General features: G+C 34.1%; 5 protein-coding genes and 1 pseudogene across 9 annotated transcripts; 3 read left to right on the forward strand and 3 right to left on the reverse strand.

Annotated features, from left to right (window-relative positions):
* Positions 1-560: 560 nt before the first annotated feature.
* On the forward strand, positions 561-4,191 carry LOC120160646 (annotated as a pseudogene).
* Positions 3,921-4,679, reverse strand: LOC120160686. The gene is made up of 2 exons (XM_039171038.1): positions 4,368-4,679; positions 3,921-4,212 (listed from the first exon to the last, which is right to left on the reverse strand). Exons 1-2 carry the CDS (start codon positions 4,613-4,615, stop codon positions 4,083-4,085), a joined length of 378 nt encoding a protein of 125 aa, XP_039026969.1. The 5' UTR covers positions 4,616-4,679; the 3' UTR covers positions 3,921-4,082.
* Positions 4,680-6,015: 1,336 nt separating this feature from the next.
* LOC120160251 (glycine-rich protein 23-like) lies at positions 6,016-6,818 on the forward strand. The gene has a single exon (XM_039170663.1). The coding sequence runs from the start codon at positions 6,265-6,267 to the stop codon at positions 6,733-6,735; it is 471 nt and encodes a 156-aa protein (XP_039026594.1). The 5' UTR covers positions 6,016-6,264; the 3' UTR covers positions 6,736-6,818.
* Positions 6,819-8,913: 2,095 nt separating this feature from the next.
* On the forward strand, positions 8,914-13,472 carry LOC120160461 (dihydrolipoyllysine-residue succinyltransferase component of 2-oxoglutarate dehydrogenase complex 2, mitochondrial-like). 4 transcript variants are annotated; one of them, XM_039170876.1, is made up of 15 exons: positions 8,914-9,053; positions 9,121-9,278; positions 9,366-9,440; positions 9,780-9,843; positions 9,934-9,961; positions 10,284-10,354; positions 10,604-10,678; positions 10,781-10,836; positions 10,912-10,956; positions 11,108-11,383; positions 11,481-11,575; positions 11,808-11,898; positions 12,004-12,114; positions 12,754-12,948; positions 13,029-13,472. In XM_039170876.1, the coding sequence occupies exons 2-15, from the start codon at positions 9,228-9,230 to the stop codon at positions 13,218-13,220; spliced, it is 1,425 nt and encodes a 474-aa protein (XP_039026807.1). In that variant the 5' UTR covers positions 8,914-9,053; positions 9,121-9,227; the 3' UTR covers positions 13,221-13,472. The 4 variants fall into 4 exon arrangements, with proteins under 4 accessions (XP_039026807.1, XP_039026810.1, XP_039026808.1 ...); XM_039170879.1 differs by having other exon boundaries at positions 10,299-10,354; XM_039170877.1 differs by having other exon boundaries at positions 8,930-8,963; positions 9,209-9,278.
* Positions 13,473-14,471: 999 nt separating this feature from the next.
* On the reverse strand, positions 14,472-15,884 carry LOC120160647 (mitogen-activated protein kinase kinase kinase 18-like). The gene has a single exon (XM_039171010.1). It carries the CDS (start codon positions 15,819-15,821, stop codon positions 14,472-14,474), a length of 1,350 nt encoding a protein of 449 aa, XP_039026941.1. The 5' UTR covers positions 15,822-15,884.
* Positions 15,885-20,833: 4,949 nt separating this feature from the next.
* Positions 20,834-25,589, reverse strand: LOC120160460 (aspartic proteinase-like). Of its 2 annotated transcripts, XM_039170875.1 has the most exons (14): positions 25,571-25,589; positions 24,316-24,699; positions 24,163-24,223; positions 23,723-23,817; positions 23,500-23,612; positions 22,934-23,102; positions 22,805-22,844; positions 22,589-22,653; positions 22,001-22,114; positions 21,811-21,875; positions 21,568-21,724; positions 21,361-21,480; positions 21,122-21,210; positions 20,913-20,997 (listed from the first exon to the last, which is right to left on the reverse strand). In XM_039170875.1, exons 2-14 carry the CDS (start codon positions 24,682-24,684, stop codon positions 20,913-20,915), a joined length of 1,542 nt encoding a protein of 513 aa, XP_039026806.1. In that variant the 5' UTR covers positions 24,685-24,699; positions 25,571-25,589. The 2 variants fall into 2 exon arrangements, with proteins under 2 accessions (XP_039026805.1, XP_039026806.1); XM_039170874.1 differs by lacking the exon at positions 25,571-25,589 and having other exon boundaries at positions 20,834-20,997; positions 24,316-24,684.
* Positions 25,590-26,344: the final 755 nt, after the last annotated feature.

The raw sequence follows: 26,344 nt of genomic DNA on the forward strand, positions 1-26,344 counted from the left end.
GCATTGCGATTTTGTTGGTCATTTTCGCAAATCCAAAAAAAATTGATCAAAATCGTATATTATCTAGGATATTTAGTCAATGAGGTTATTTTCTCTTTTCTATTAAATTTTAAACATTCCACGATAATGGTTATCGAGAGTTTAGACCGAACATACATTCGAAAGACTCATCAATAAGATTGAAATTTTAAAATTTAAAAATTAATCAAATTGGAGTAAATGAACTAAATTTATAATTTAAACATAGTTTTGGGACAGATGATAGAATTTCACCGATTAACCATATGCTTTTGGAACTGCCAATGATTGATTCAAATCATGCAATTAGTTCCTTCATTTGCATTTTTGTCCTAAATTTATGTTATTTTAATATATTCGGTGATTAACATTACTAAGTCTCGATATAAACACTGCAGTGAGTTTTTATTGTTATTTTTTATATACGAATATTGGTTAGAAGTTTCATTTAAAATTAAATATTTAATGCTCTTGTTTTAAAACAAAAAATTCACGTAAAAAAATTTAAATATAGTAGTATTTGTTAAATAGTTTTCAGTTTTATTAAACAAATTTAAATACATTTTCCACTCGGCTTTCAGCTTCACCCGAAGGAATCCCCCGCTCTATCTGCAAAATAAATATGTATATATATAAAAAAAAGTAATAGTGGAATAAACCATTTTGATCCTTTTCTATTTTAACAAATTATCTATCTATCGTCGTCGTCTTCTTACTGCTCCGAATCTTAACGTGCGCTCCGCACGCGCACGATATGGAAGCTCAGTCGCTTGTCTCCACAGCAAGAATCGCTTTACACTCCGCAGCTGCCAAAGCCGAGAGAGTTCTCACTGATTTGAAATCCGATCTAAGTAAATTGGAAAATCTCTATATTTTTGGCTGTAAATATTTTTTGCAAAATTTTTATTGTTATTTTTTTCGCTTTGCTATTTTTAGATTCCTGTTTATCAGTTTCCGGATATTGATATTAGATATTAACGACGGAGTTTTGTTTTTGTTTTCTGTTCGTTTGGTGAAGATTGTGAATTATCATCTTCGAAAGAATTCAAAAATGAATCACCGACGAGATACGACGAGTCTAAGGTAAATTTTTCTTTTTATTTTGAAACTGAAATGCGGCTTTCTTTTAAGCTTGAATGTAGGATTAGGCTTATTATCTTTAGAATATTCTTTTTAAAAAGGTACATTGGGACCTTGTTTGGCTGCTGAGAAAATGAAGTAAAGTTCAGAATTATGTTGGACTTATTTGAAACTAGAAGAGTTTAACTTAGTTTGTTAGGAATTGAAATGGAGGCTTTGCAATTTGTATGCTATTCAGTTTCCCAGCACTTTTCCAGCTACCAAACAAGGTTTCAAAATTCTTCCCGGTACGTATCATGTTGAATTTTGTTGAGTTCAATTTGCACATTTTGTTTTCCCTGATAATTCATGTAAAATAATAAATTAATTTTCAATACGTATTTATTTATTTATTTATTTATTTTCATTTTAAAACTTGTGTGGCATAAAGCAGAGTATTCATGAGGTAAAGCATTCAAAGTGGAAACCGGCAAATTTGGGGACCAAGCAAGAATGGCAAATTTGTGTGGCACAGTGGCTGCCAGCTCTCCGGCACGAGTTAGCACAGGAGAACTTGTTCTTCGACTAGGAGCTAATCAACTGGTTGAAATTTTGATAATGTTAGAAACTGGTGAACATATATACTCACCTATTACTCAGGTTTGGTTGACTGACTCTGCTAACATATTGCTTACCATTTGACCTTATTCCCATGGTTCACTGTTTTTATGTATGACTGTAGGAAGTACCATTGCGTACAGAGGATCTTATCAAAGAAACAGAGGAGTTAGTGCTTCGTACTGGGAGGTCAGTATATTGACCAACCACTCCTAAAACCTTGTTACATTTTTATAAGGATTTCCCACTATAGAATTCTTATCTACCTTCTTCTAATGGTCATTGTTGCGTAGATTTGTTTGTGATCATATTATTAAGGTTCTACTGTTTGATTTAAAGCAATTATCTTGTCTTTCAGGGTCAACCTATCTAATGCTGTTATGCATGTCGAGTTTTTCTGATTATTTAAAAAAAATTCCATATCCTGATGTGCAGATCAAAGTTTTTGATGAAAATCACACAGTTTTTCCTCTGCTGTCATATTACTCATTATTCTTGTTATTCTTTTACTCATTACCTTATCTTTTGATGGTCAGTGTTGGTGCTGGTTGTTCTCAACTCCTCTCTGACATGCAGGCTTTCATGGTATATTTTAGCACAGAGAAATCAGCTCTATCTTATTACTGTTGTAGATACATATGAACGCAGAATGTTATTTCAAGTGTCTATTGATTACCTATCTAAATTTACTCAACAAATGTTTTAGGCTGCCAATCCCGGCTGTATTTTAGAGGACTTTGTTAGATGGCACTCTCCTCCTGATTGGATTGAAGCTGACCCAAGCGATGAGGTTAACTCTTCAGTTTCAAGAGGTCAACTAAGTAGCCGAATGCAAAAAGAAGGGTTTTTCTCTTTATTTTAGTTTCCTCTACGTAATCAAGTTAGCTGCAATTTAGTTTCTTCTTGGTCAGGTTTTTATGTGAACACAGGTTCATATAGTTAAGAAAGTTACTTGAATGACCTTGTATTGTGTTCTTGTGTGACTCATATTAGGAGAATGAATTCTGAATAACGTCTAGGTAGAGGGTTTTACTTCTTGATGTATTTGTTTGACATTCTTAACCTACAGGTAGTGTCACTTGCTAGGACTTTTCTATGGTTGACTCTGATATTTGAATTATATACGTTTCAGGTAATATGTGGCGTGAACTATGGGATACAGCGACGCCAATACCAGCCATTAAACAAACACCTCTCTTCGATGTTGATTTGGCAGTGTAAGTTGGAGGCTCAGCATTTTATGTTACAACTCCTAGATTTTTTTTCTATCACAGGTGCATTGTTCTTACAGTAATTCCTTGTGTTATAGTTCCTACAGGGAAGGAATTCTGAATTTCTTAGAGGACATCCCCACGTCTGAGCACTTTCAACAACTGTTTGTTTCTCTAGTAAGTGCTTTTATCTGATTACGGGAGATGTGTTTTTTATTTGTCTCATAATTTTAAGTCAAACATGATTAATCAACTAGTCATTTCTTTGGAAAAACTTTTCCAAGCTGTTCTACGAGTGCAAAGACTATGTCGTTGCGACTTGTCAGAAAAGTGTCTGGAATGACAAAATGGACGATCTTTGCCAGGTAGTTTCAATTGTACTAAGCTGCTTGAATATCTCTACCAATGGCTACAAGTATCTTTAAAACACATATATCAAATGCTTATGATAAACTAAATGCCAAGTAAAATGATGGAGTGCCTTTGTTTCGGGCACGTTCGAAGTTTCCTTTCGAATGACTTCATATGCTTGACCGTTTTGGTTTATAAGATTTTGTTTTTCTGTAATCTGACGGTGTTCATTGTCAATGACTCAACAGCTGTATGAAACAGTGGAAAAGACGGTGGCGACTCCAGAAGAAGTCATAAAAACAATAAAGCAGGCAGAGGAGACATCGTCAATCGAAAACGGAAATGCTTCTGGTGAGCTAAAACGTCGATTTAAGCTCAGTCTCAACTTCAGCAGCAAGGAGAAACAGCAGCTGAGAAAATCTCCTCCGAAAGACCAGAAGGACTCGGATGACAATCCTTCTAGACCATTTGCTAGCTTTTTCGATAGCAAGTCATCTTTATTTTCAAAGCTATCCCCAAAAAATCTCTCACATCCATCCTTAGACGAAATCGATTGGGCATTGGTTTGATCGTACCATTCTTTGCTGCCGCCCCGTCCTATTTTCCGATAGGTTTAATCAGAGCATAGGTTTGCAGGCAAATGTAAATTATTGTGAAATGAGCTAATGGCGTTAAAGTTGCGATTCTTGTTTTTCTCTTGGTAATAAAATGTGCATTGCTTCAACAGTATGTGAAAAATGAACAGAACTTAGCAAGGGAAACATATATGGTCATATCTTCATGAGAAAAAAAAAAACCTGGCCTTCCATTGTCTGAGCTTGATCTTCACAGTCTTCCTTGGCTATCATTTTCATTTGTGTTCTGATCTTCACCAACCTTGTCAAATTCGAAATACTTGGAGATGAAATAAGGTGCCACGAAATTACCCAAGAAGTAAACAACCAGAAGCAATGCACTGCATTTCCATGAAAAATCCACAAGTGTTATTTTTTTGTGTAAGAACTTCAAATTTTGAAAAAAAGTTTATTCTAAAAATAACAAAATTAAAACATAAAGACTAAATCTACCTCTTAAAGCATAGTACAAGTAAGTAAGAAGAAGAACTTAGACCTTGTTTGGAGGAAGACTGTAATGTCACCAGATTGAGATGGAGGGATTTTGGCAGCGATAAAAACGGGAGTGGATGCAGCATTTGTCCTCGAATGCACATTAATCTGTTTTCGCAAAACCAGGCTGGGAGCTGATTCACTGCTGCAAAACTGAAGCTGCTGTTTCGCTTTCGGATTCTGTTTATTGAGCTGAGAATTCAAAGGGAGAAATCGAGAATAACAATGGAGGCAGCTCATGGCGATGCTCATAATTGAAATTTTAGCCCTTGGGTCTTCACTCTTCGGCAGAAATGGCCTAGATTCTTTGGGGAAGGAGAGGATAACAGTGGGATATTTTGTTTAAATTTCCACGTGGTCTAAATACACTGGAAAATGGACAAACAATTTACTGGGTTTGGGTCAGTTTGAGATTTGGGTTTAATATCATGGAAGCCGATTCCAAGGCATTGGGCCCAAACATTTGGCATAATTTGTCCATTCTAGAAATGATTAAAAAAATAGAAACCGACAATTTTCGAATCGATTAATGGGTTGTTTTTTTCTAAAAAAAAAATAGATTCAAAATAGGTTAGAATAAGTTACGTGGAAAAAAATCGAGATCGAAAAACAAGCTATTAATCTATTTTTGCTTCATGTTTGTTAGAATGTTGGAAACATTCATATCCATGGGTGTTAATTGCATCCATAACTGCTTCATGTAGGGGCGTGTTTAGGCCTAGGCCTACCTTGGTCATAGCCACCCATGCCAAAAAAAAGGTTAAATTACTTATTAGTCACTCACTTATTATTATTTTGGTTCTATTTTGGTCGTTCGTCCTTAAAATTAACGATAGATTATTAAAATAGAACCAAAACATAAGATTAGTATGATTTTGAAAAAATAATAGTTGAGTGACCAAAACATAAATTAAGAAACAGGTGGGTGACCAAATAGTTAGTTTACCCTAAAAAATTATGTATGAATTAGGTTAAGAAAATTATATTGATTTAATTAATATATATTTTCTATATTTAATCTATATATAATTGTTATTATATTTTAAATTAAAAATATCTATGAATTATTTTAAATAAAATTTTTATTATGTGTATATTGGCTCAACTTGTAAAATTTTTAATATATATAAATTATATAACTACATTCGCTCGTCTATGATTTTAAATATATTGAATATATTATATTTGATTACACTTCTAACATGAATGAATAAAAATATATTTATAAATTTTATTTCAACAAATGATTGGTAGTGAAATGGTGAATTGTATTGTTTTCATTATCGAGATTAATCCTTACTTTATTCGTTAAACGAATAAACCGGGACACATGTGATTAAGAAATAAAATAATCACCAAATATTTCATCAAATCACCTGATCTGTTTCTGCTAATCCAACCCATTCCTTTATTAAGTTTCATTTAGTTGAATAGAACCCACAACTACTAGCAACCCTGCGGTATTGATGGTTACGTTAAAAAAGTCAAAATTTTGCATGGATATGAAAAGTAGACTTTTAAAATTGAAAACCCTAATGACAGAGATGCAAACAACACCAGAAGTCCATGCAAATTGCAGTGAAAAGAAGTCCATGCACTTTGCATAAAAGCAATGGCTTTCAAGGTGAAGAATTAAAGATATCCATTCCTTTTTTCTTTTTTATCTTTTTAAATCAGTGGGTTCATGGTTATAGTTTTTCTTTCGTCAAAATTAGTGACAGTTGGGTGCATTAAATCTTCCAACACGGCTTTTAGATAAGGAAGATGAGCCCAATTTAAGATCTCAACTGTACTCTTTTTCCCAAGCGTTCATGGAGTTTCTTTTTTCTTTTTCCACTATATAAACCCTTGTTGGATACCTCAGTTCTCATCAAAGTTGTCTTTTTTAAGTGTTGGAGAAGATGACTGCTTCTAGGGTTCTTCTTGTTTTGTTTCTTGGTGCACTTGTTTGTGCCACTAGTGCTAGGAAGCTTACGGGTGGGTTTGACGATGAGAAAAACCACTTCCATAGTCGGCCGAGATTCGGGGGTGGATTAGGAGGAGGTGGTGGTGGTGGAGCTGGAGGAGGGTTAGGGGGTGGTGCAGGTGGTGGAGCTGGATTAGGTGGGGGTGCTGGTGCTGGTGGTGGACTTGGTGGAGGTGGAGGTGGAGGGTTTGGAGGCGGTGGTGGAATAGGTGGGGGTGCTGGATTCGGAGGTGGTGCCGGTGGTGGGTTTGGAGCTGGAGGTGGACTAGGTGGTGGAGGCGGAGCAGGTGGAGGAGGTGGGTTTGGTGGTGGTGGTGGTGGTGGAATCGGAGGAGGAGCGGGTGCCGGGGGTGGATTTGGAGGTGGAGCTGGTGCAGGCGGTGGAGTTGGAGGAGGATTACCTTGAAGTCATGCAGGAGATATAATGTCTACATATGTTTTGAATTTTATTCTGTTATGAGAAGTATCGATCAAAATGTATTACGTGTTGATTATTTTATGTTATTTGTTCCAAATTGTGAAAGAAAGAAATAAAATCTTCATAAATTAAAGGTTTAAACCCTATGCTTTCTCATAATTTCATCATATATATATAATTATTTGTTTATATATGTTAAGCCATGCCATGCCATGCATGCCACAAATTCATTAATTATTTCACTTCCACCGACATCTCTGTCTATTTTCTACTGTTTCATTATTAATAGTAATGTCGTGAATGCTTTTTCATATATAATAAATATATACACTTGAGTTAAAGAAATTATACATTTCAGTAAATATAATTTTCTACCCAAAGTTCATTTTCATTATAAATGCCAAATCTTAGCAACCTTGTTAGAACACTGTGCTCCTCTATTTTCCATATGATGGATCTTAATTTTACAATATAATCATCACACCCAAACATTCTTATTTCAATTCTCATCATTAAGAAGCAATTTTCTTTTTTAACGATGATAACTAGATTTTATTAATAAAAAAAATTAGAATTACAATGCACCCAGACAGAAAAAGAAAAATAGAGATAATAATCACACACAAAATTCATACAAAAATAAAAACATTAAATCTAAAGATACGAAGAAAAATAAAAATTCCGTTGAAAATATCGACCAACATCAAAAGAATCTAATAACATTCGTAAAACCCATTGTCCATGTCGAATGAGACGTTTTACGAAGTGATAAATGAGTGGCGAGCAAGCCAAACTATCTGGCAGGTTACTTCATTACACAATTTTGATTATATCAACAAACAACCTTTGTACCATATGACTATATGAAAACAAATGTCCTGAGATTCTTTATGCGAGCACCAAAACGACCATAAAGGTATACAAAAAATGTACCAAAAGTCATAAGGATTGTGTCACAAGAGCAGAGAAATCGCATGCCATAAGTGCAAAAGAAATCGTATTACAAAAACATAGATTCTTATTCAAATTTGACAAAAAAAATTTAGAAAAATAAGAAAATAAAAGCCATGGTATGAAAAAAACGACATTTGCCATTAAGATTAGCGTTTCCACTTATTAAACAAAAATCAAAGGAAAAGAAAGAGGAGACACAAAAATATTAAAAGAAAACTTAAATTAAAAAAAGGAAGACATCTTTATCTATTACTAAGCAATTTTCAAAACCAAAAAATATAGTCTCTGCATCCACTATAATGAGAATTAAAGTACTAAAAAAATAAGAGTTAGGATAATTATTTAATTAAATAGTAATATTTGTATTATATTATTTTAAAATCAATAAAGACTTGAGAACAATTAAATCGGAAAAGGTTCGGGTGGCCCTTCTTATTGCCAAGGTAAGTGCGTCCATACTAGTCCTTGTATTTTACAGAAGTCAACAAGTTAGTCCAGTGATTGGTTAAAGTAAAAAGTTAAAGCTATAAAGTGACGAATATGCTCTTCCTCATAGCCTGCGTACAGCAAAATAAGTGGTGCATTATTCATCTTTAATTGCTGGTCTAGATACCTACTTTTATTTATTTATTCCTCTTAGCTTAGCTTAGCTTAGCCTGCCTACAGCAAATTATTTATATTTATGCTATAAAAATATATGGATTATAATATAAATTATAACGTTAATTAAAAAAGGAAAAAATTCATTAAAATTATTTCTGAAATGTAAAATGAGAAAAACAACGTGACTTCAATCAGTTTCATCAAAATAATTTATTCTTAATTATATATTAATATTTTTGACAAAGCTAAAGGTAAGATGTTGGATGTGAATTTTGTTTACACCGATTGTGGGATCATGATTGTGACACATATATTTTTGTTATTTTTTTAGTTTTATAATATAAATTATCAATTTTTTTTATAAAATTAATATATTTTAATCAATACTTTTTTAGATAAATTTATAATTTATGTTATAATTATTATATATTTATTAAATAAATGTAATTAATATTGTAGAAGAATATATATTTTACAATAAAATTAACCAAATTTATAGTTTACCCTTAATTATTTAAACATATTTAAAACATGCTATATTCACACTTCCCCCTCTCTTGTCTCTCTCGTAGAAAGAAACAGAAAGGAAAAAAACTAGATTTTTTTGTTTGCAAATTACAGTTTATTCGACGGCTCTCGTACTTGTCTGCAAAAATCAGGTTAAATTTTGCTTCCATTTATGATTTTTCTTCATCTCTCATCATTGCCTTTTTCATTTCATTAAATGTTTAGATTCAGATCCACGCAATTCTTAAAAGGGTACATTTTCCCCCGAATCCGTTTTGTTGTCTAATATTCTTGATCTCCCAGTACAGCTCTAGTTTTACACTGAAATCTTGTAATCATGTTATAAATTATTGATTTTTATTTGATTTCTCCTTTAGATTCTTAGTTTTGCTTTTAGTTTCTGAATATCGGTGGCGATGTTGGGTGCTTTAAGGAGAAAAGTCGCGACCGGAGGATCATCAGTTTCGGTTAGAACTTTTAACTTCTCTTTTTGAATTGTGGTTTATTCAGCTTAAGCATTTGGATTTTATTTTGCTTTTCCGTTTCTTTTACAGGTATTGGGCAAGTCCATTCAGGTGATTCGCCCGAACGTTTCAGCATCTAGAGTTTTTTCAAATGCAGGAAAAGAGGTAAATAGTTCAGCTGAAAATGAATATGGTTCGATAATGGTGCTTGTGGTTCAGTTTCTCTTGAATTTTGATTGATGTCGATATTCAATGCTATTAAATCTTTAATTCATGTAAAAGATGTTCGGTTTATTTATGTTTTCCTATAATAAAATGTTGCCATGAAGTCAAAAAAAAGGGTAAACGACTGCAAGATCTTATATAAATTTTGAGATGAAATTAATAATGAATATTGTAGCTTTTTTACTTCTGTTGGAGAAAAAGTAATTGCCAAATGAGAGCTTTCTTCTAATCATGCATTGGTAAGTATCTCAAGAGACTTACATTCATGTGTTTGAATAGATTCTGTTACTTCAGCCAAGAGGAATTATCCATGTCCGCTACTTCTCTCATCTTGTTCTGCCAGGTAAATCTTTTGCGTTGTTTTCTTCTCATTTTGATGAAGTTATGTTGATTGTCTTTGTTGTTAATTGAATATATTTCTTGATTGTTGCAGGCTGTTCTGCTGGTTTGACAAAGACAAGGTTAGTTGGTTTTGAACTTCTGTAATCCGAATCAATTTTAGGAATTGTACTGTCACTGGTTTGTCATTTCTTAACTCAGTGAGGGTATGGGTGAACTACTGGAGTGATCTGATGTTTGTATGTAGTGTGATTATCATATCTATCATTTACTGGAAGGTCTATGTCATCACAAAGTAGTGTATCTTATTTTTGTTTATCCAGAAACTCTATTAGTCACAGCACTTAGAAAGGAAATCCAATCCCCATGTTTTTCTTTTGGTTCTTCGAATCAGTTTGCCACTCCTTTGCGCTTCTTTCCCCTGAAAGTTTTTCTTACGAGCAGGGATGTTATCTCTAACATTCAGTCAGAGGCTATCATGCAAAAGTCATGCAGGGCTTTTTCTTCTGGAGATGGTATGATATTGATCAATGTCAATATTTATTTTACCAAAGGCAATATGTTCAAATAAGAAAATAGTTTTAATTCAATAGTTATTTTAATCCATGGCTTCAACGTTTTTTGTTTTTCCACTGCATTATTAGCTTGCAAACAGTACAGATTGATGCAGAGCTTGTTTCTGCTTGAAACCATATATTCATTTTTATCTCATTATTATGTTAATTTAAAATTTTATGACTTCTACAACTTACTTTTTGGTGAAGGTGATCTGGTTGACGCTGTTGTCCCTTTTATGGGAGAATCAATTACTGATGGCACTCTGGCAACATTTTTGAAAAGTATGTTTTCAATTATTGTAATTTCCATCCATTACTATACATATTCTCTATTTTATGATTACACGTGCTTGATCGTGGATATATCTGAATTTTCGAGAGCAGAACCTGGTGATAGAGTCGCGGCAGATGAACCGATTGCTCAAATAGAGACAGATAAGGTACTATTCTTCACTATTCTTCTTAGGAAGGTATAGGTTTATACCTCTAATACCTGCAGTGTTTATTTTCATCAGGTGACAATTGATGTTGTCAGCCCCCATGATGGTGTGATACAAGAGGTAATAACAATATATCAATAAATATAGAGCTTTGGGTCAAACAGCATGCACTTGTATAGCTTGTTGGTTATTTCTGGACTCCTATCTTCTCTTTTCTGGGAGCAAGGGGAGTGGACTGGATCCTGAATGTAAGTATTGTTATTCTTGCCAGTATGTTGCCAAGGAAGGAGATACCGTGGAACCAGGTGTTAAAATTGCTGTCATTTCAAAGTCCGCCGAGGGTGTAGCACCTTCTGTTCCTGCTGAAAAGAAATCAGAAAAAACTACTTCGAAGTCATCTCCTCCCACTGAAGCAGTAAAGGAGGATAAGCCAAAAGCTAAAGTTGAAGCTTCTCCTGCTGCAGAGAAATCTAAAGCCCCTGCCACACCACCTCCAAAACGAACTGCTACTGAACCTGTACTTCCTCCCAAGGAAAGGGAAAGAAGAGTAAGTTCTCATTTTCTCTTTACATTGAAATGGTGAAAAATGATGTTAGGCATCTTAAAAAATAAGCCGTGTATGGCTTCATGAATCATGATTACAGGTTCCTATGACAAGACTTCGGAAACGGGTAGCTACTCGGTTGAAAGATTCTCAAAATACTTTTGCAATGTTGACAACCTTCAATGAAGTCGACATGTGGGTTCTCTTTCCCTCATATTTTAATTTGTGTCATGCATCCTGCCAACTATCTGTGCTAACTAACTTTCTGGACATTTCCATTTGGTCTGTACAGAACTATTTGCTTAACTCTTCTCTTACAAATTTTCTGTGAAAGTTATTAAATCAGCATACTTCATAAAGGCTATAGTATATTTCTGATAAAACCGGTTCTGTTATTCTTTTCTAATTCATTTGCTTCTCGTTGCAGGACTAATCTGATGAAGCTCCGCTCTGATTACAAGGATGCTTTTGTTGAGAACCATGGTGTCAAGTTGGGATTTATGTCGGGATTTGTTAAAGTATGCAATATTGTTCTTGAAATGCTTCCATATGCATTCATAACCTGCCTTCACCATTTGCTTTTTCTTTTTCCCCTTACCATTTCTTCTATTTTATCTTTTCAGGCTGCCGTTAGTGCACTTCAGCATCAGCCTATTGTAAATGCTGTAATTGACGGGGATGATATTATTTATAGGGATTATATAGATATCAGCATTGCTGTTGGTACTCCAAAGGTAATTCTATTTAGTAATCGTCTTTCTTTAATGTTGTCTGATTTTCCAAATTGCAAATCGGCCATTTAATGGCTTGCTGAAACCTTTTCTTTACAATGCCTAAACTACCCATAACCCCCCAAACCCTTAAATTGGAGGCTAATGCGCTTGCTTAAGCACATTCGAACCCAGAGCCTCAAGAATGCTGTAGCAACAATGGTGTCAACCGAATTAAGACTCAGTTGATGGGTTGCTTAAGCTTCAATTGTTACTTTTTCTCTACTTTTCAAAGAAGCTTATAGGAATTGAAAATTTCGTGTGAGCGTAGAGTAGTTTTTTAAATTGAAATGAGGAATCCGCAGATCCATGATTTTCTCTTTGACAATTAAAGAAACTTTTTTTTGTTGAAGGGTCATTTTTCCACTTGTTTTCTTTATCACTGAGCTGAAGTTTATTTATTTATTTCACGAAAAAGAGATGTCTAGAAGATTAGACATTTCTTTCGAAAATAAAAACTTGAAAGTTGCCAATCGTATATAGACCAGTGTTCATAAACATATGAATGGACCTCATCACTGCATAGCCATTGAAAGTAGAAAAAAGAAGAATGTGGTTCATGTTTCTATGTTAAGGTTTTTGTTCCTTTGTCTTTCCTGCCAGGGGCTCGTTGTTCCAGTTGTCCGTGATGCTGGTAAGATGAATTTTGCCGAGATAGAGAAGACAATCAACAGCCTTGCGAAGAAGGCAACTGATGGGACCATATCAATTGATGAAATGGCTGGGGGCTCATTTACAATATCCAACGGTGGTGTTTATGGAAGTCTGTTGAGTACCCCTATTATCAACCCTCCTCAGGTTAGTGGTTATTAACAGAATATGTATACGCTTGCACATTCTTGTAAGGGTTGCATATGATTAAATAATTGTTTTGGCAGTCGGCTATCTTGGGTATGCATTCGATAGTATCCCGACCAATGGTTGTTGGAGGTAATGTAGTTCCAAGACCGATGATGTACATTGCCCTCACTTATGACCATAGGCTGATCGATGGAAGAGAGGCCGTCTTCTTCTTGCGTCGTATCAAGGATGTCGTGGAAGACCCTCGCAGGCTGCTACTTGATGTATGAAGGTCCTAACCCCAATAGCAACTGCTTTGATATCTCACGGTTTTCTGGCACTCATAAACGTTGGATGCATAACTTGTGGCTTCATAAACAAGAAGAATAAATGCCTGAAGTTTTGTAGGGTTTTATTTGTCGATTCACACTTTTGAACCACATCGAGTATTGCTCGGGGTTCCGAGTTCAAGTTTTGCAGTTCACATTTGCATGAAATGCTTTGGCGTTGCCTTAATAAAGAGTTTTCTAGCTATTGCTCAACATATTTGAGGTCTATATTTTAGTTGCTAATGAATCATCACCAATTCATTAATGGCGTTGCAAGAGATGCGTAATATCAACACAAGCTAGTTCAATGGAGGTTAATGGATTTCTAAATAGCCCAATTTTACTTCCATACCCATGTCTCCAAACTTGTGCTTGAATTACGGATGTCAGACATGGATAACTCGGAGAAAATAAAGAGTCGGAGTCGCTGAGGCCACGAGTTATTCTGATACTCCTTGTCAACCCACAACTGAAGTTTTGAAGCGGATACCATAAATCGTATGTGTTTCCTTTTTCTCAGAAACCAAAACCATTGCAGCAATTTGTTACGACTGTTCTAGGAACATTGTTTGTTGTTTTCATCCTGATCACTTACAATGTGATAGAGATACAGAAAAGACCGTTCAAAAGCGGTATTCTTAATCTGACCAACGAGGTTCTATTGGCGAATCGAGTCCCAGAAGCGTCTCTAACACTTGGTCATACCAAGTTATTAAGGAACTGAAGACAATGTAAAAGGCTAATACCGAGTCACAGTTTCTTATCAACAAAAGAGTTGGTAAACTGCTGCAACATGTGGGTTTCTCCATTGTTGCCTTCTGAAACCCTCTTTTTGCTTCACATGTGGAAGCCTTGAGCTTTATTAGTTGACCTTCCACATAACTTGACTTTGTTAAAAGTCAATGCCCCCACCTTTTAGTCTTCCCCAATCACCCACTCTGCTTCACTATCATACATCTTGATGCAACTAATCAAAGATCAATGGAATATTAGGTTACAATGCAAAAGTTTTTGACTATCTAACAACCTACTATTTATCTGTCGTTTCAATTTTTTTTATTTTTTTTAAAAATCGGGTTTTTCGAATAAATTGCGAATTACCCTTACAATAAATTGCGAATATGTTAAAGATTAGTTAATTAATTATTACTCTTTACCTAACCTAAACTTACAGAGAAGCCAAATTGGACTTCTTTTTCTTATCTGATCTAACTAACCCTTAAGTCTCCTCTGTTCACACAAGTTAGTCACCGGAGCCGGAGGCATGCTACTGGCCGGTGGTCTCTGCCTGATCTCTAAAACTATGGGAAATTTGGGGGAAATTAGCATTGGAATAGAACAAGAAATTTCATTAACTTTCTCAAAATTGAGATCATCTGATACAAATTTATCATCTGTTACACTGTCAAATACAAAAATAGTGGTGAAATCAATGGTGTTTTCTGCAGAACTGTCTAAGAAGAAATCTTCATCGAAGATCGAGCTTTCAGTTTCGATTTGTTCTTCGAATGAATCAATGGATGACACAGTTGTGAATTGAAATTCACTGTGTTGTTCAATGCCACTGCTTCTAACTGTGATCCAATCTTCTTCACTCAGTGTCCAATTGGAGGGTGGTGGCAGAGTTGATTGAAGCAATTTCTTGATTCTATCAGCTGGAGAATTCATGGAAATCGGATTCTTGGGACATTCCATCACGTTAAGTGAATCCCAGAAACCTTGATCCAACACAGAATTAGGAGAATCCATGGTGGATTCCATCACTTCCATCAAAAGGGTTTCCGATTCTTCCAAAAATGGATGTTGAAGCAATTCTTTAGCTGTCCATCTCTCTTTTAAATCCCTCTTCAAACACTTTCCTAGAAAATCCTTTCCTTCCTCAGATAACCATCTCGGAATCTCCGGTACTTCACCGGAAAATCCGATCTTATAAAGCGCCGATACCGGATCCTTCAGCTCTGGCCACGGTGAATTCCCGGAAATCATCTCTATAATTGTACATCCAAGAGCCCATATATCAGCTTCAAAACCCTGCTCCTCCCCGCGTGCCACCTCCGGCGCCATGAAAGCCGGTGTACCGGAAATCATCGTCGTATCGAAACAGTCTTTTCTCATCAATTTAGCACACCCCAAATCAGCAATCTTTGCACCTTCTTTTCCAATCAAAATGTTTTGGCTCTTGATGTCACAATGTGCCACTCCATTAACATGAAGGTAACTCAAACCCTGCATAATCTGTTGAGTATAAAATCTAACTTTCTCTTCGCCCAATCTCCCTCCAACCCTTTGGATTTCATCAGAAAGCGTGCCGCCGGCGACGTACTCCATGCATAGATTGTACGTAGGCTCGTCGTTCACTTCATTCGTAACACCGTGCCCTATGTATTTAACAATGTGGGGGCAACTTAATTTGGACAAGAGATAATTCTCTCGTTGTAACAACTTAGAGCGACATAACTCGGTCGACTTAACAGCAAAAAGCTCGCCGGAAGAGATCACGGTGGCCAGAGAAACGGTGGCGGTGGAGCCTCGGCCTATGGCTGGTCCTCTAATCCACTCCATTAGAGAAGGAAAAAAGAACCAAGAAACAGAAAAGGAAAAAAATATGGGTCTTCTCACTATGCTGATGCTCTGCTATACAAGAAAAATGCATATATATAAAGCATATGCAACAACTTAGGAAAGATTCTTAATGACAAAAATCATTTGCTTTTCAGACTTTTTTTTTTTTGAGTTCAAACAGCAAGAATGTACCACGTGTCGTGATATTAGTGCATGCTGACCGCCAATGGACGGCGTCATGGCGGTTGCTTTACCTTGTAATAAAGCCATTCACATGAAGACACATGAGCACGTGCCGAGATTGCGGGTTGTTAATTATAATAGGTCAAATTATGGTTTCGGTTCTTTTACTATCTTAAATTTGATATTTAATCCTTATACTTTTTATTATTATTTTGGGTTAGTATAATGTAGTATCTATTCAAATATAATTCTCAACCATTTGACATTGAACGCTCATATCACTGACATTCATGGTGCTCGAACTCAAGACCTCAAGGAATAATAACAATTCTTTTACCAATAAGGTCGTTTGGTTCGTGCTTAATCATTATGCTTAAAATTGACATGATCTTGTCCTCTACTTGTGTAATGCCATTGGTTAGTTTACCTATTCAGTGACAGATCCAAAAAATATTTTTATAGATGTGTACACATATATTAACAACACCATTTTTGTATGGACGTGGACACACATAAGATCTTAGGGTGGGCATAGTTCGTATAAATGTATAATAAATCCTAAATTTGAGTATAATACAAGGACCAAACCAAAGTTTGACCATTTCAATATTATTAGTTACATTCTTTTCTTTTAACTAGTGTTGTGAATTATTGCGGCGCAAAGTTGAGTAATATGCACTTTTAACAAATTGAACACAATCGGGCACTTTTAATTATTTTATTGTTTAGCTTTACTTACAAGCTGTAAAGAAAGACTTGTTTCTTTTGCAGTGGATAAAACAAAGGGTTACCCACAGTAAAAATACTATGCTCCAAACTTAGAAAAATAAGAACGATGAGCTGGAAAAATTATATTAAAAAATTTAAATTCATAAAATCTATATTCGAGATTGATTCAAATCTAAAAAGACCTAAACTTTAAAAAATTTAAATATGAAAAAATTAAATTAAAGGAAAAAAACTTTAACTCAAATGATTTAATTTAAAAAGATTTAAATATAAAATTATTTGAACTCGAACCAATACGATTGTAACTTCTAATTATATTTGTACAAAACTCGATTATTCATTTGATTCAGTATTGTTGGCAATGTGAAATGAAGAAAGCATTTTTTTAAAGGAATAAAGGGCATAAAAACATGTTGTTGCTGCTGCAATGGCTGTGGGCAAATTGATTGGAGGAATCAAAGCAAAAGTAAACATAAGCCAGCAAAAGAGGTTACAACCAAACACACACATTAAAAAAAACACACAAACTGTTGATTCATTTTGTTTTCAAAGTCTGCAAGATTACTTGTAATGAGGTGTTTGGAAATAGTTTTAGGGTTTTAAATGAAACTTTTTGAGTGAGTTTCAAGCAATTCCAAGCTAGAAAAAAAGTCAACTTTTTATTTATTTATTGAAATCCCATTTGTCATTTAAACTCAAATTTTTAATTATTCTAGTAACAGTTAATTGGTCTAATAGGGCGAGACACAAGATCCCTAAAATTTCTGTAATATTTAATCTAAATTAATTGATTAATAGATTAAATATGGATAGTTAAAAGAAAGACTTAACACACATGACACTTCTGACAGTATTTTAAAGCTTCAATTTTTTTATAAGCAAAAGTTTCAATCTTTACAGCTAGGTTAACACATGATTTTATGATCCATTTTTACTTTGATCTGAATTTGACAGAGGCCAACTATGCCACTACTCCCACTCTTCCTTCTTTCTTTTTTTTCCATTTCCATAACTCTCAATCTTTAGTGATAAGATAATATCAACTCAGGTGTGTTTATGGTTAGGATCTACTTACACAATGTAAAATTATTTTAGTTTTGCATATATTTAGAATCATTGGATGAGTGAAAATAGATGACTGATATTATCTTATTGTTTTTTTCTTCTAGTGAATATCTTCTAATTTCTTACTGTTAATCTCATCCATCTATTTTTACTCATCCAACGGTCCTAAATATATGTAAAACTAAAAGAGTTTTATAGTGTGTAATAGAATCCTATCCACACACAAGCACACGCGCGCACACACACGTAAAATTTTAAAATTGACACCATCAATAAAATAGATAACTAACCGAGGAAAATCCAAATTTTAAAGTATGTATCTATTCACCTTTAAGAACCCGTGAAACCGTCATTGTATACAAACAAGACCGTTTAAACTGAAATTACTTTAAGAGAATAATATTTATTTTTATAATTGAGATGGAGCGGTGGTCATCATCTATAAGTTAAAAACAACTTCATGGGTGCATCCCAATAAAATCCAAAAGGTCCAGTTTGTTGGTTGAGGAATAGGGAAATTGCTTGTACATTGAACATTGGTCATTTACCTATTTGAGTGCTATTAGCTGTACAGTGAAGCAAAAACATTAGATTTAAAAGACGACCGACAATGTGTCATCTTTTAATAATCAAAAACAGCTATAGAAATAATCAATTTGGACAGCTACTCTTTTCCCCCCCCGTCTTTATTGTTTTGTTGCTGGCTGCATTTGTATTGGCAGTTGTGCTTTGGCCTTGCCCTTTACAAATCAATAATGACAGCCTTTTAGTCCTAAATCTTATCTATCTGTTTTGCTAATCATTGTTCCAATCAATGTAATCATTGTTTTCGATCCAGTCTATTTCCCCCCTTCGGATAACTCTTCTTTCTTTATGCTACGATCTTCAAAATTCCTTTTAGTAGTTGTGTTTTTTCGATCGACTGATGTAAAACAGTTTAAAAGTTTAACTAAAACTTTTAGAATTTTTGGAGGTTAAATTGGAATTTTAAAAAATTCAAAGATTCTTTTAAAAAAACAGGAATCTAATTAAATTTTTTAAATATTTTAAGAGATTTAGTGAGATTTTAGAAAATATTTTAGAGGGCCTATTTAGAAATATTTGAAGTGCGTTAGGCTTAATGAGAGTTTATAAATTTTTGGTTCAATTGCTTTTATTAAAAAAATCAAATGTTTATTTAATATTTGTTCAATCGTGGATAATCCTCCTCCTTCAATTCATTCGATTTTTAAAAAAATTTCCAACTACATACCCCAAACAGGAATACCCACCAAATCATATGAATTTAATTTTCATTTAGGGAACATCAAATTCTCACAAAAATCCAACGGATAATGTTATAAAGACAGCTATTTATTTTAATACACTTAGCTGGTAATGTTATCCTAACTATTACACATAGGTTACCTGACTGCGATCATTTCAATGGATGAATCACTTCTATTGTAGAAGAGTAGCGTGTAATCAACTTGCATGCCTTAACTCACTTGAATTAATAAGTGCATCAATGAGCGAGGGTTAAATATTCAATTAGTCCTCGAAGTTTTTCATTTTTCTCACTTTGGTTCTTGTAAACGAGCGAGGGTCAAATGTTTTCCCCACCCAATATTTGAAATACATTCATATGAACTGATTTTGTCTATTCTTGTTTATTTGGACATGCATCTTGAATCATTGGTGTTCAAATACATCCAGTATTTTTCTTTTTTGAACTGTTATTGAAAACGAGAGTTGAATTTTGGTGTTAAAAATAACGGTGGTTCCTTCTATAGATATGAGATTCTCAAAATGGTTACCACGAAGAAGTTCGAGGAAACGACATCAAACTGAACTTAGAATTTTAGAATTTTTCATGTTAGTGGATCCTATAAACCTGAGGGATTTCTTGAAAAATTTATCAAGAAATACATTGTGTTAATATTACTGTGAAAAACCCTGAACATGATATATTTATAATTGAAAATTACATGATCTAATTGAATTGTATTGCATATAGTTTTGTTTAAGATATTGATATGAAAATAAAATGGTAACTTCATCTTGAAAAACTCACGTAAGTAAGCTACAAGTAAAGTCAACTCCACAAAGAAGAAAAGATATTTTCATTATTTATTAAGATAAAAAAAAAATCTACTTGAGACTTCAATTATATCCAATTTAACACAATTAATTAGAATGATAATAGAATCTAAGCTGAACGATAAATGAAAACAAAGTTTGCATACTTTAACAGGATTGACAAATGAAAATAAAATCTAATGCGAGTGATTAAAATATAAATAATATTTATATTAAAAATTTTAAATTTTAAGATGGACACTCTGAACAAACAATACTTATATTTGTCCATGTACCTAATAATAGTTATTAATTTATATATATATATATATTCAATGATTAATATATATATATATATTTAATAAAAGTTAGATGACTCATAAAAGCTAAATCAATGGCACTGAGAGGAACAACAGAGGGTCCTGAAAATTTTAAATATCATATATTAAAATTTCAAGGGTAAATTACACTTTAATACCTAAACTATCAATTTTAATTAATTTTAATACTTAAACTTTTAATTTTTTTAAAATCATACATAACGTTTAATTTTTGTTTCATTTTAATACTCGTCATTATTAACGTATTTAGTACTTAAACTATTAGTTTTAACCCATTTTAATACCTAAACTTTCTATTTTTTATAATAGTACTAAACTTGTTTTGATACCTAAACTTTCAATTTTTTCAACATTTAAGTTTTGGTACTAAAATTGAGACAAAAACTAAACTTCATGTATGATTTCAAAAAAATTAAAAGTTTAGATACTAAAATAGATCAAAACTGATAGTTTAAATATTAAATACTTAGTTTACCCAAATTTTAAAAGTTCGCTTTCCTAACATAAAACCTTGAGCCCTCCCCAATGACATCATTATGCTATTACAGGTCAAGCGATAAGTACGGTATCTCATGAAATTCTTTCTTAATCAAAAAGTGCAAGGCAAGAAACAATCCCGGAGAAAGTCGCAGATCGCGTGGTGCAAAACATTTACATGCAATTTTTGTTTGTGCAAACTTTTACCAGTACAACACTGCAACAAACTAAGGTTTGCTCACGCTGCCTCAGCAAATCCAACTTGCATGTTCCCGTAGTCGAATACTGTATGGAACTGACCCATAAAGACGTCACCAAGGATCCTGTATATCGAAGAATGCTAGTTAGATAACCATTGCATCGAATGTTTTTTCGGGCATATTTAAGTTTAATCATAGACAACATAATTATCCTTGGTTACGTTATGTGGACAAGTGAAAAGAATACCAGAGAGGTCCCCTAGGAGGTGGTACATCCAGAGCAGTGAATCCACTAAGGCATTGAGCTGCATCTCCCTCGCCCACTTTCAAGATATACTGATTCCAATCACCGAGAAAAAAGGTAGAGAGGTCGGGAACAAAGAATCATCAAATTCCAACACTAACACGACGTTCAACATGATCATGAATTACATCCAAGGACGAAGTCCAAAGTACCTTGCACAAATTCAGCATAGCAAATCATACCTGCTCAGGAGTGAGCTCAAATAACTTTCCGCCGATGATGAAGGAGACGTTTGGCATAGAAGAAAGACTTTTACAGTCAATACTTGATTCTCCCATCGGACTAGGTATCCGATCACAGAGCTGCAATTATCAATTTGGGAAGACATAATTCCGGAAATGAACTAAGCCCAAATATACTAAGGTTGTTAAAAGGGGATGCTTATTCACCTGATTGACATAGTCAATTATATGCTCCGCTGTCTGGTTCTTCGTAAGCTGGTTTTGCATCCACACAACCGCCATCTCGCAGGCAGAACACATAGAATCACGTAAACTGCCAGAGGCTTTTCTGGCAATCTCATTTACAACACTTTCAATCCCCATACTGAACACGACAAAATTTATAAGTCAATGAAGCAACTTCAATCAAGATAAGAAACAGGGTGAAAGAAATAGAGATTTGTGTACAACCTTACACCTTGAGTTCCATCAAACATGCACAGACCTAGCTGTGAGCAAATTTTCTTCGGTTGGTCCTGTCAACGCAGAATAATAAATAGAATAATTAGGAAGACCAGCAAGAAACTACCATGTTATACTCTTAACTCTCTCCAGATGCCATTTGAATCACAATAAAAGCATGCTAAAATATATCATATACCTTTGCTAATAGCATGTCAATTATCTTATCGCCATATTCAGAAACTACGGCCTTGCATTCTTGACTTACAACCCCTGATGCTCCAATGGCATGATTGATTTGAGTAATAATACCCTGAAAACATTGCATAAGAAACAATCACTGACAAAAAACCAGAACAATCCATTTTTGGCAGCAATGGTCAATGCAATGACTACTATTAGCACTCTGCCTAGCACTTATAATCATAGACGTCTATAATCACAAGATGGAAAACAGCCTTAGAGGTTATAGGGTGAAACTTAAGTGAAAACAAACAAAACAACATCCTTATTAGGAAGAAACACAATGTTTTACTTTACTTCAGTCATTAATAATAGTACAAATACATCTTGTTAATTGTTTAGTGGAAGGATAGGAGTTCAACCATTGCTTATAATTGTAGTTAAAAGACAAATTATCCCATGTACATAATGATAAATGCAATGTTTCAAAGAGAAACCGTATAGAATGGGTAAAACATGGTCGACACTTGACAACAGCCTTGCTTTACAAGCACAGGTACGGAAGAATGCATACACACATAAATAGACACAAATTAATACAAACCGTAGGACCAGCCAACATGGAAGTCCCTGAATCAGCAATAGCACTGCAGCCACTGGCACAAAATCCTGTGAATGGAGGAAGAATGTAAGGAAACAAATAAAAGACTACAAAATATTTGCATGTCCCTTATCAATTATCTTTATCATGTTAAGCAGAATATCATGAAACATATTTGCCAATTATTTTCATGAGATAACTTTGAGGACAATTTCTCACCTGTTGTTTCGTTACCAACCAGGAAATCACCCATATCAAACTGCAAGCCAAAGAAACAGTAACATTATAAAGGGAATATATTAAGTCAAATATGTTGTATGACACACAAGGAATGTTTAAAATCCTAACCTGCCAGTATCCTTTCCGTGTTACAGGAACATAAGTATGTTCTCCCTTGAAATGTTTAGGATCCATCCCACCAAATACCAATTCCCCGCCAAAATCATCCTCGGGGTTGCGGTTAAGCCAAAATGAAAAAACTGGTTGCTTAACAAGACCTTGATTGACCATATTGTACCTGGAGCACTTAACAGTATAAAAATCCTAAGCATTGGCAGTAGCATCCTTACTCACTACAATTATGAAGATTGCTTCGAATGCTCTAATCTACATTCTATGGGAAGAAAGAAACAAAAGGTTGTTCCAAGGTCGATCAAGAAATGTTGAAGAAATGCTCCATGCCATTAAGGATATTGTTGGTTTACAATTAAGGGGTAGGATTATAAATAGATTAGATAGTGTTAATATTACTCTTTGTAATCATTGGGGTATAGTTTGATCGTTGTTTGTTTTTGTAAGTAGGGTGATCAAATGTAATCAAAACTCTGATTGTTTTTGTAACAGTTATCTGCTCTCTGGGTAATAAAATTGAATTAGCCAAAAAAATAAAAAACAGAAAAGAGGCTATTGCATACCACACAGGCACAGCATTTCCCACCGAAATCTCTTGAAATCCAAGACCAAGTACACCATCAAATTTGGCAAGCAAAAATGTTAAGCTGGGCTCCTTTGTTGCCTCAATAAATTCCTAAGCAGAAGAAGAAAAAAAAAAGTTACTTCTAAACACGGACCATCACCAACAGCAATGCTGGTGAATTACAACACAAACATATATAATACTAAGTTTATTGAAGATACCTGATTTTTAACTACAAGATCGCCAACTGTTACATAGTCCTCACTAAAGAATCCAGAAATGGATCCAGTGCCATATTGAATATCCGCTGGTTTACCTGCAAGTGGAGTCATTTAAAGGAAAACATATAGGCATCGGCTTCATTATCCTCACTTTGACTGAAATAAGCAACAGTTAGTTTTAATATCCTCCCAGTCACCTGCATGACAACAAGGCTGCAAGCAGATTTGAGTTTTCCAATTGCAAGAGATGAAGCTTATATATAACATAAAAAAATGCAAAAGGAGAAGCATATTAACACCTAAATCCAACTACTTAAAGTGTTGCCAGCGGCATTTATGGTTCGGTCAAAAGACAATAACTAGTTTATGATATAACGAAAATCATAATCAAGAAGACAAATTTCAGGAATGTTAGAATGAACCAAGAAGCAGCAACAAACCATTAGCTTCATACGTTCGTGAACGACTTGATTTATATTTTGAATGGAAATAGCAAGCTATCTGCACCCAGACACCAATCGTTAGAAATATTCCAGATTTATACAAGTCCAACTCTTAAGTACTCCAATAACAATTTAAAAAATAAAACTCACCGAGAAATAACACTTAGATGAAGGAACCCACAAATTAGAGCTGCCAGTGTCAAAAATTACAGTGAATTTCTGTGGAGGTGTGCCAATACCGATTTCACCAAAGTACTGAGCATCCATGTAGTTCTTTAGTGCCACAATATCAAAATCGTTTGAATCTTGTAAGTTTCCATGAAGGTGATACTTTCCAAGAGAACCTCTCAACGTTTCTCCCTTCTTGGAATCAAGTTGGGCAGTTAACAGATCGTTCCGATCAAACTTTCTCTTTTTTAGTCCAATTCTGACCAATCTATCAATGGATGTCGAAAAGACAATAGGAAACAGAAGACAAAGAAAAAGAGCGATAACTGTAGTTCTAACTATTGTCTCCATTCTGATAACTTCAGTCTGCAACGGAAAGGCAATAGCAAAGATTTTTGTCAGATATTATTAGAACTAAAAAAGGCAAGCTGAAAAAAAAAATTATATCGGCACACAAATAGTAGTAGTATTTTCACATGACAGGTAGCCCACAAATGACTTTTTGCCTCCATGGAAATAAAAACTATCTGCAGTTCACCTAAGTCTACAACATTTAATCACTGCCATGTTAAGTTCTGTTCCCAAAGAGTAACCTGTAAACAGATCCGCTGAATTTTTGAGGCATCATTCCACGGTTGTTGTTGTTTATTTTTGAAAATCAACCCACGGTTTTTATGATTGAATTTTCAGAGCACATCTTTTGTTGTTAAGAAAACACAGCACATCAGTAATTACTACTAAGGTCAAAATAGTTTGATTCAAGCTATGAGGAATTTTAATTAAAAGCAAATAGTTGCTCTACAAAATTAGTTGCAAATAATTGAAATCAAAACGGATGTTAACCTTCACTTTTTCCAGGTATCAAACACCGAAAATCCTCAAATATATCACCATCCCAACAGGAAAAAAACTACAGAAGTTATTATAAACTTAAAACGGATAATCCGAACTTAAAATTTTACAAAGTCAACTCAAAGCTAATATCAACCAAATTCAAAAGTAGATCATCACTCAATAACTGTTCTTTTCCAGGCAATTAAGTTTTCTGCGATTCTAAAACCTAAACATCATTAAATATTTCAGCCAAAGAACTGCAAAATTACAACGAAAAAAAAATAAAAACTCACTTAAAAACTGTAATCAAACGAATATGTAATAAAAAAAGATTAGAGAAAATAGTAAAGAGATATTACATGATAAGCTTAACTTAAGAAATTAAAGAAAAAACGGTTCTTACATTTTTTGTTTATGGATTCAAATTTGAGAAGAGTAGACTGAGCAGAGATATGAATGTAAGTAGCTGAGCTACTTTATTCCAGTATTTTAAAGCAAGGAGTGTTGAATTAGATCAGCGGACTTCTTGGAGGATCGTATCCGTACACGTGGCATCATTTTAATTGTGATGTTATTTTTAAATTTGTTGGCTTTTTCCTTAACTAGTAAGAAATTGAGAGTGTAATCCAGTTCGGACGAGTGTATGGGAATAGAGGTATCGACTATCGAGAGCTAATTGGAACCGTTGATATTGTCATGAGTTGTTGGGAAAATGTGAGAAAATTTGAAGGTTGAACATGATAATATTATAATTTAAAAATTATTTTAAATTAACTTTAAATTAAACTGTGAGTAGAATTACTACTTATTTTACTGAAATCCTACCAAAGGAATAGGCCGGCCGTTGCCACTAGCCACTGACCTTAGCAGAAAGTAACCCCCAATTGGTCAAAATTGCACCACCTATTGCCTAGTGTTTTAAATGTTAATTACGAGTCTAATGTAATTAGCTGGTAAAGTCAATTACAAAAGAAAATAAAATTTTTTAATGTTAATTATGTGTCTATAGTATTACCTATCATAATTTGCAGCTAGTAAAGTCAATTTAAGGAAAAAATTGTTCAATGTTAAAAAGGGGTTGCTTAGGTCACAAAGTATATTCTATTACAATAGAAAGATTGCTTAAGACACACGTCAAGGGACTAGAATCAGCTTGCTTTTCAAACAATAAAGTTTA

Source organism: Hibiscus syriacus, unplaced genomic scaffold (genome assembly GCF_006381635.1).
Source record: "Hibiscus syriacus cultivar Baekdansim isolate YM2019G1 unplaced genomic scaffold, ASM638163v2 tig00111392_pilon, whole genome shotgun sequence".
Lineage (NCBI taxonomy): Eukaryota > Viridiplantae > Streptophyta > Magnoliopsida > Malvales > Malvaceae > Hibiscus > Hibiscus syriacus.

Coding starts and splice junctions, on each gene's coding strand:
- LOC120160647 (XM_039171010.1), bottom strand. CDS start 15,821: ATGGAGTGGATTAGAGGACCAGCCATAGGCCGAGGCTCCACCGCCACC.
- LOC120160686 (XM_039171038.1), bottom strand. CDS start 4,615: ATGAGCATCGCCATGAGCTGCCTCCATTGTTATTCTCGATTTCTCCCT. Junction 4,213..4,367: donor ACAGTCTTCCTCCAAACAAG/GTCTAAGTTCTT, acceptor ATGGAAATGCAG/TGCATTGCTTCTGGTTGTTT.
- LOC120160461 (XM_039170876.1), top strand. CDS start 9,228: ATGTTGGGTGCTTTAAGGAGAAAAGTCGCGACCGGAGGATCATCAGTT. Junction 10,837..10,911: donor CTCAAATAGAGACAGATAAG/GTACTATTCTTC, acceptor TATTTTCATCAG/GTGACAATTGATGTTGTCAG. Junction 11,384..11,480: donor CCAAGGAAAGGGAAAGAAGA/GTAAGTTCTCAT, acceptor TCATGATTACAG/GTTCCTATGACAAGACTTCG.
- LOC120160251 (XM_039170663.1), top strand. CDS start 6,265: ATGACTGCTTCTAGGGTTCTTCTTGTTTTGTTTCTTGGTGCACTTGTT.
- LOC120160460 (XM_039170874.1), bottom strand. CDS start 24,684: ATGGAGACAATAGTTAGAACTACAGTTATCGCTCTTTTTCTTTGTCTT. Junction 24,224..24,315: donor CATCTAAGTGTTATTTCTCG/GTGAGTTTTATT, acceptor GTCTGGGTGCAG/ATAGCTTGCTATTTCCATTC. Junction 21,725..21,810: donor GATGGAACTCAAGGTGTAAG/GTTGTACACAAA, acceptor TGTCGTGTTCAG/TATGGGGATTGAAAGTGTTG.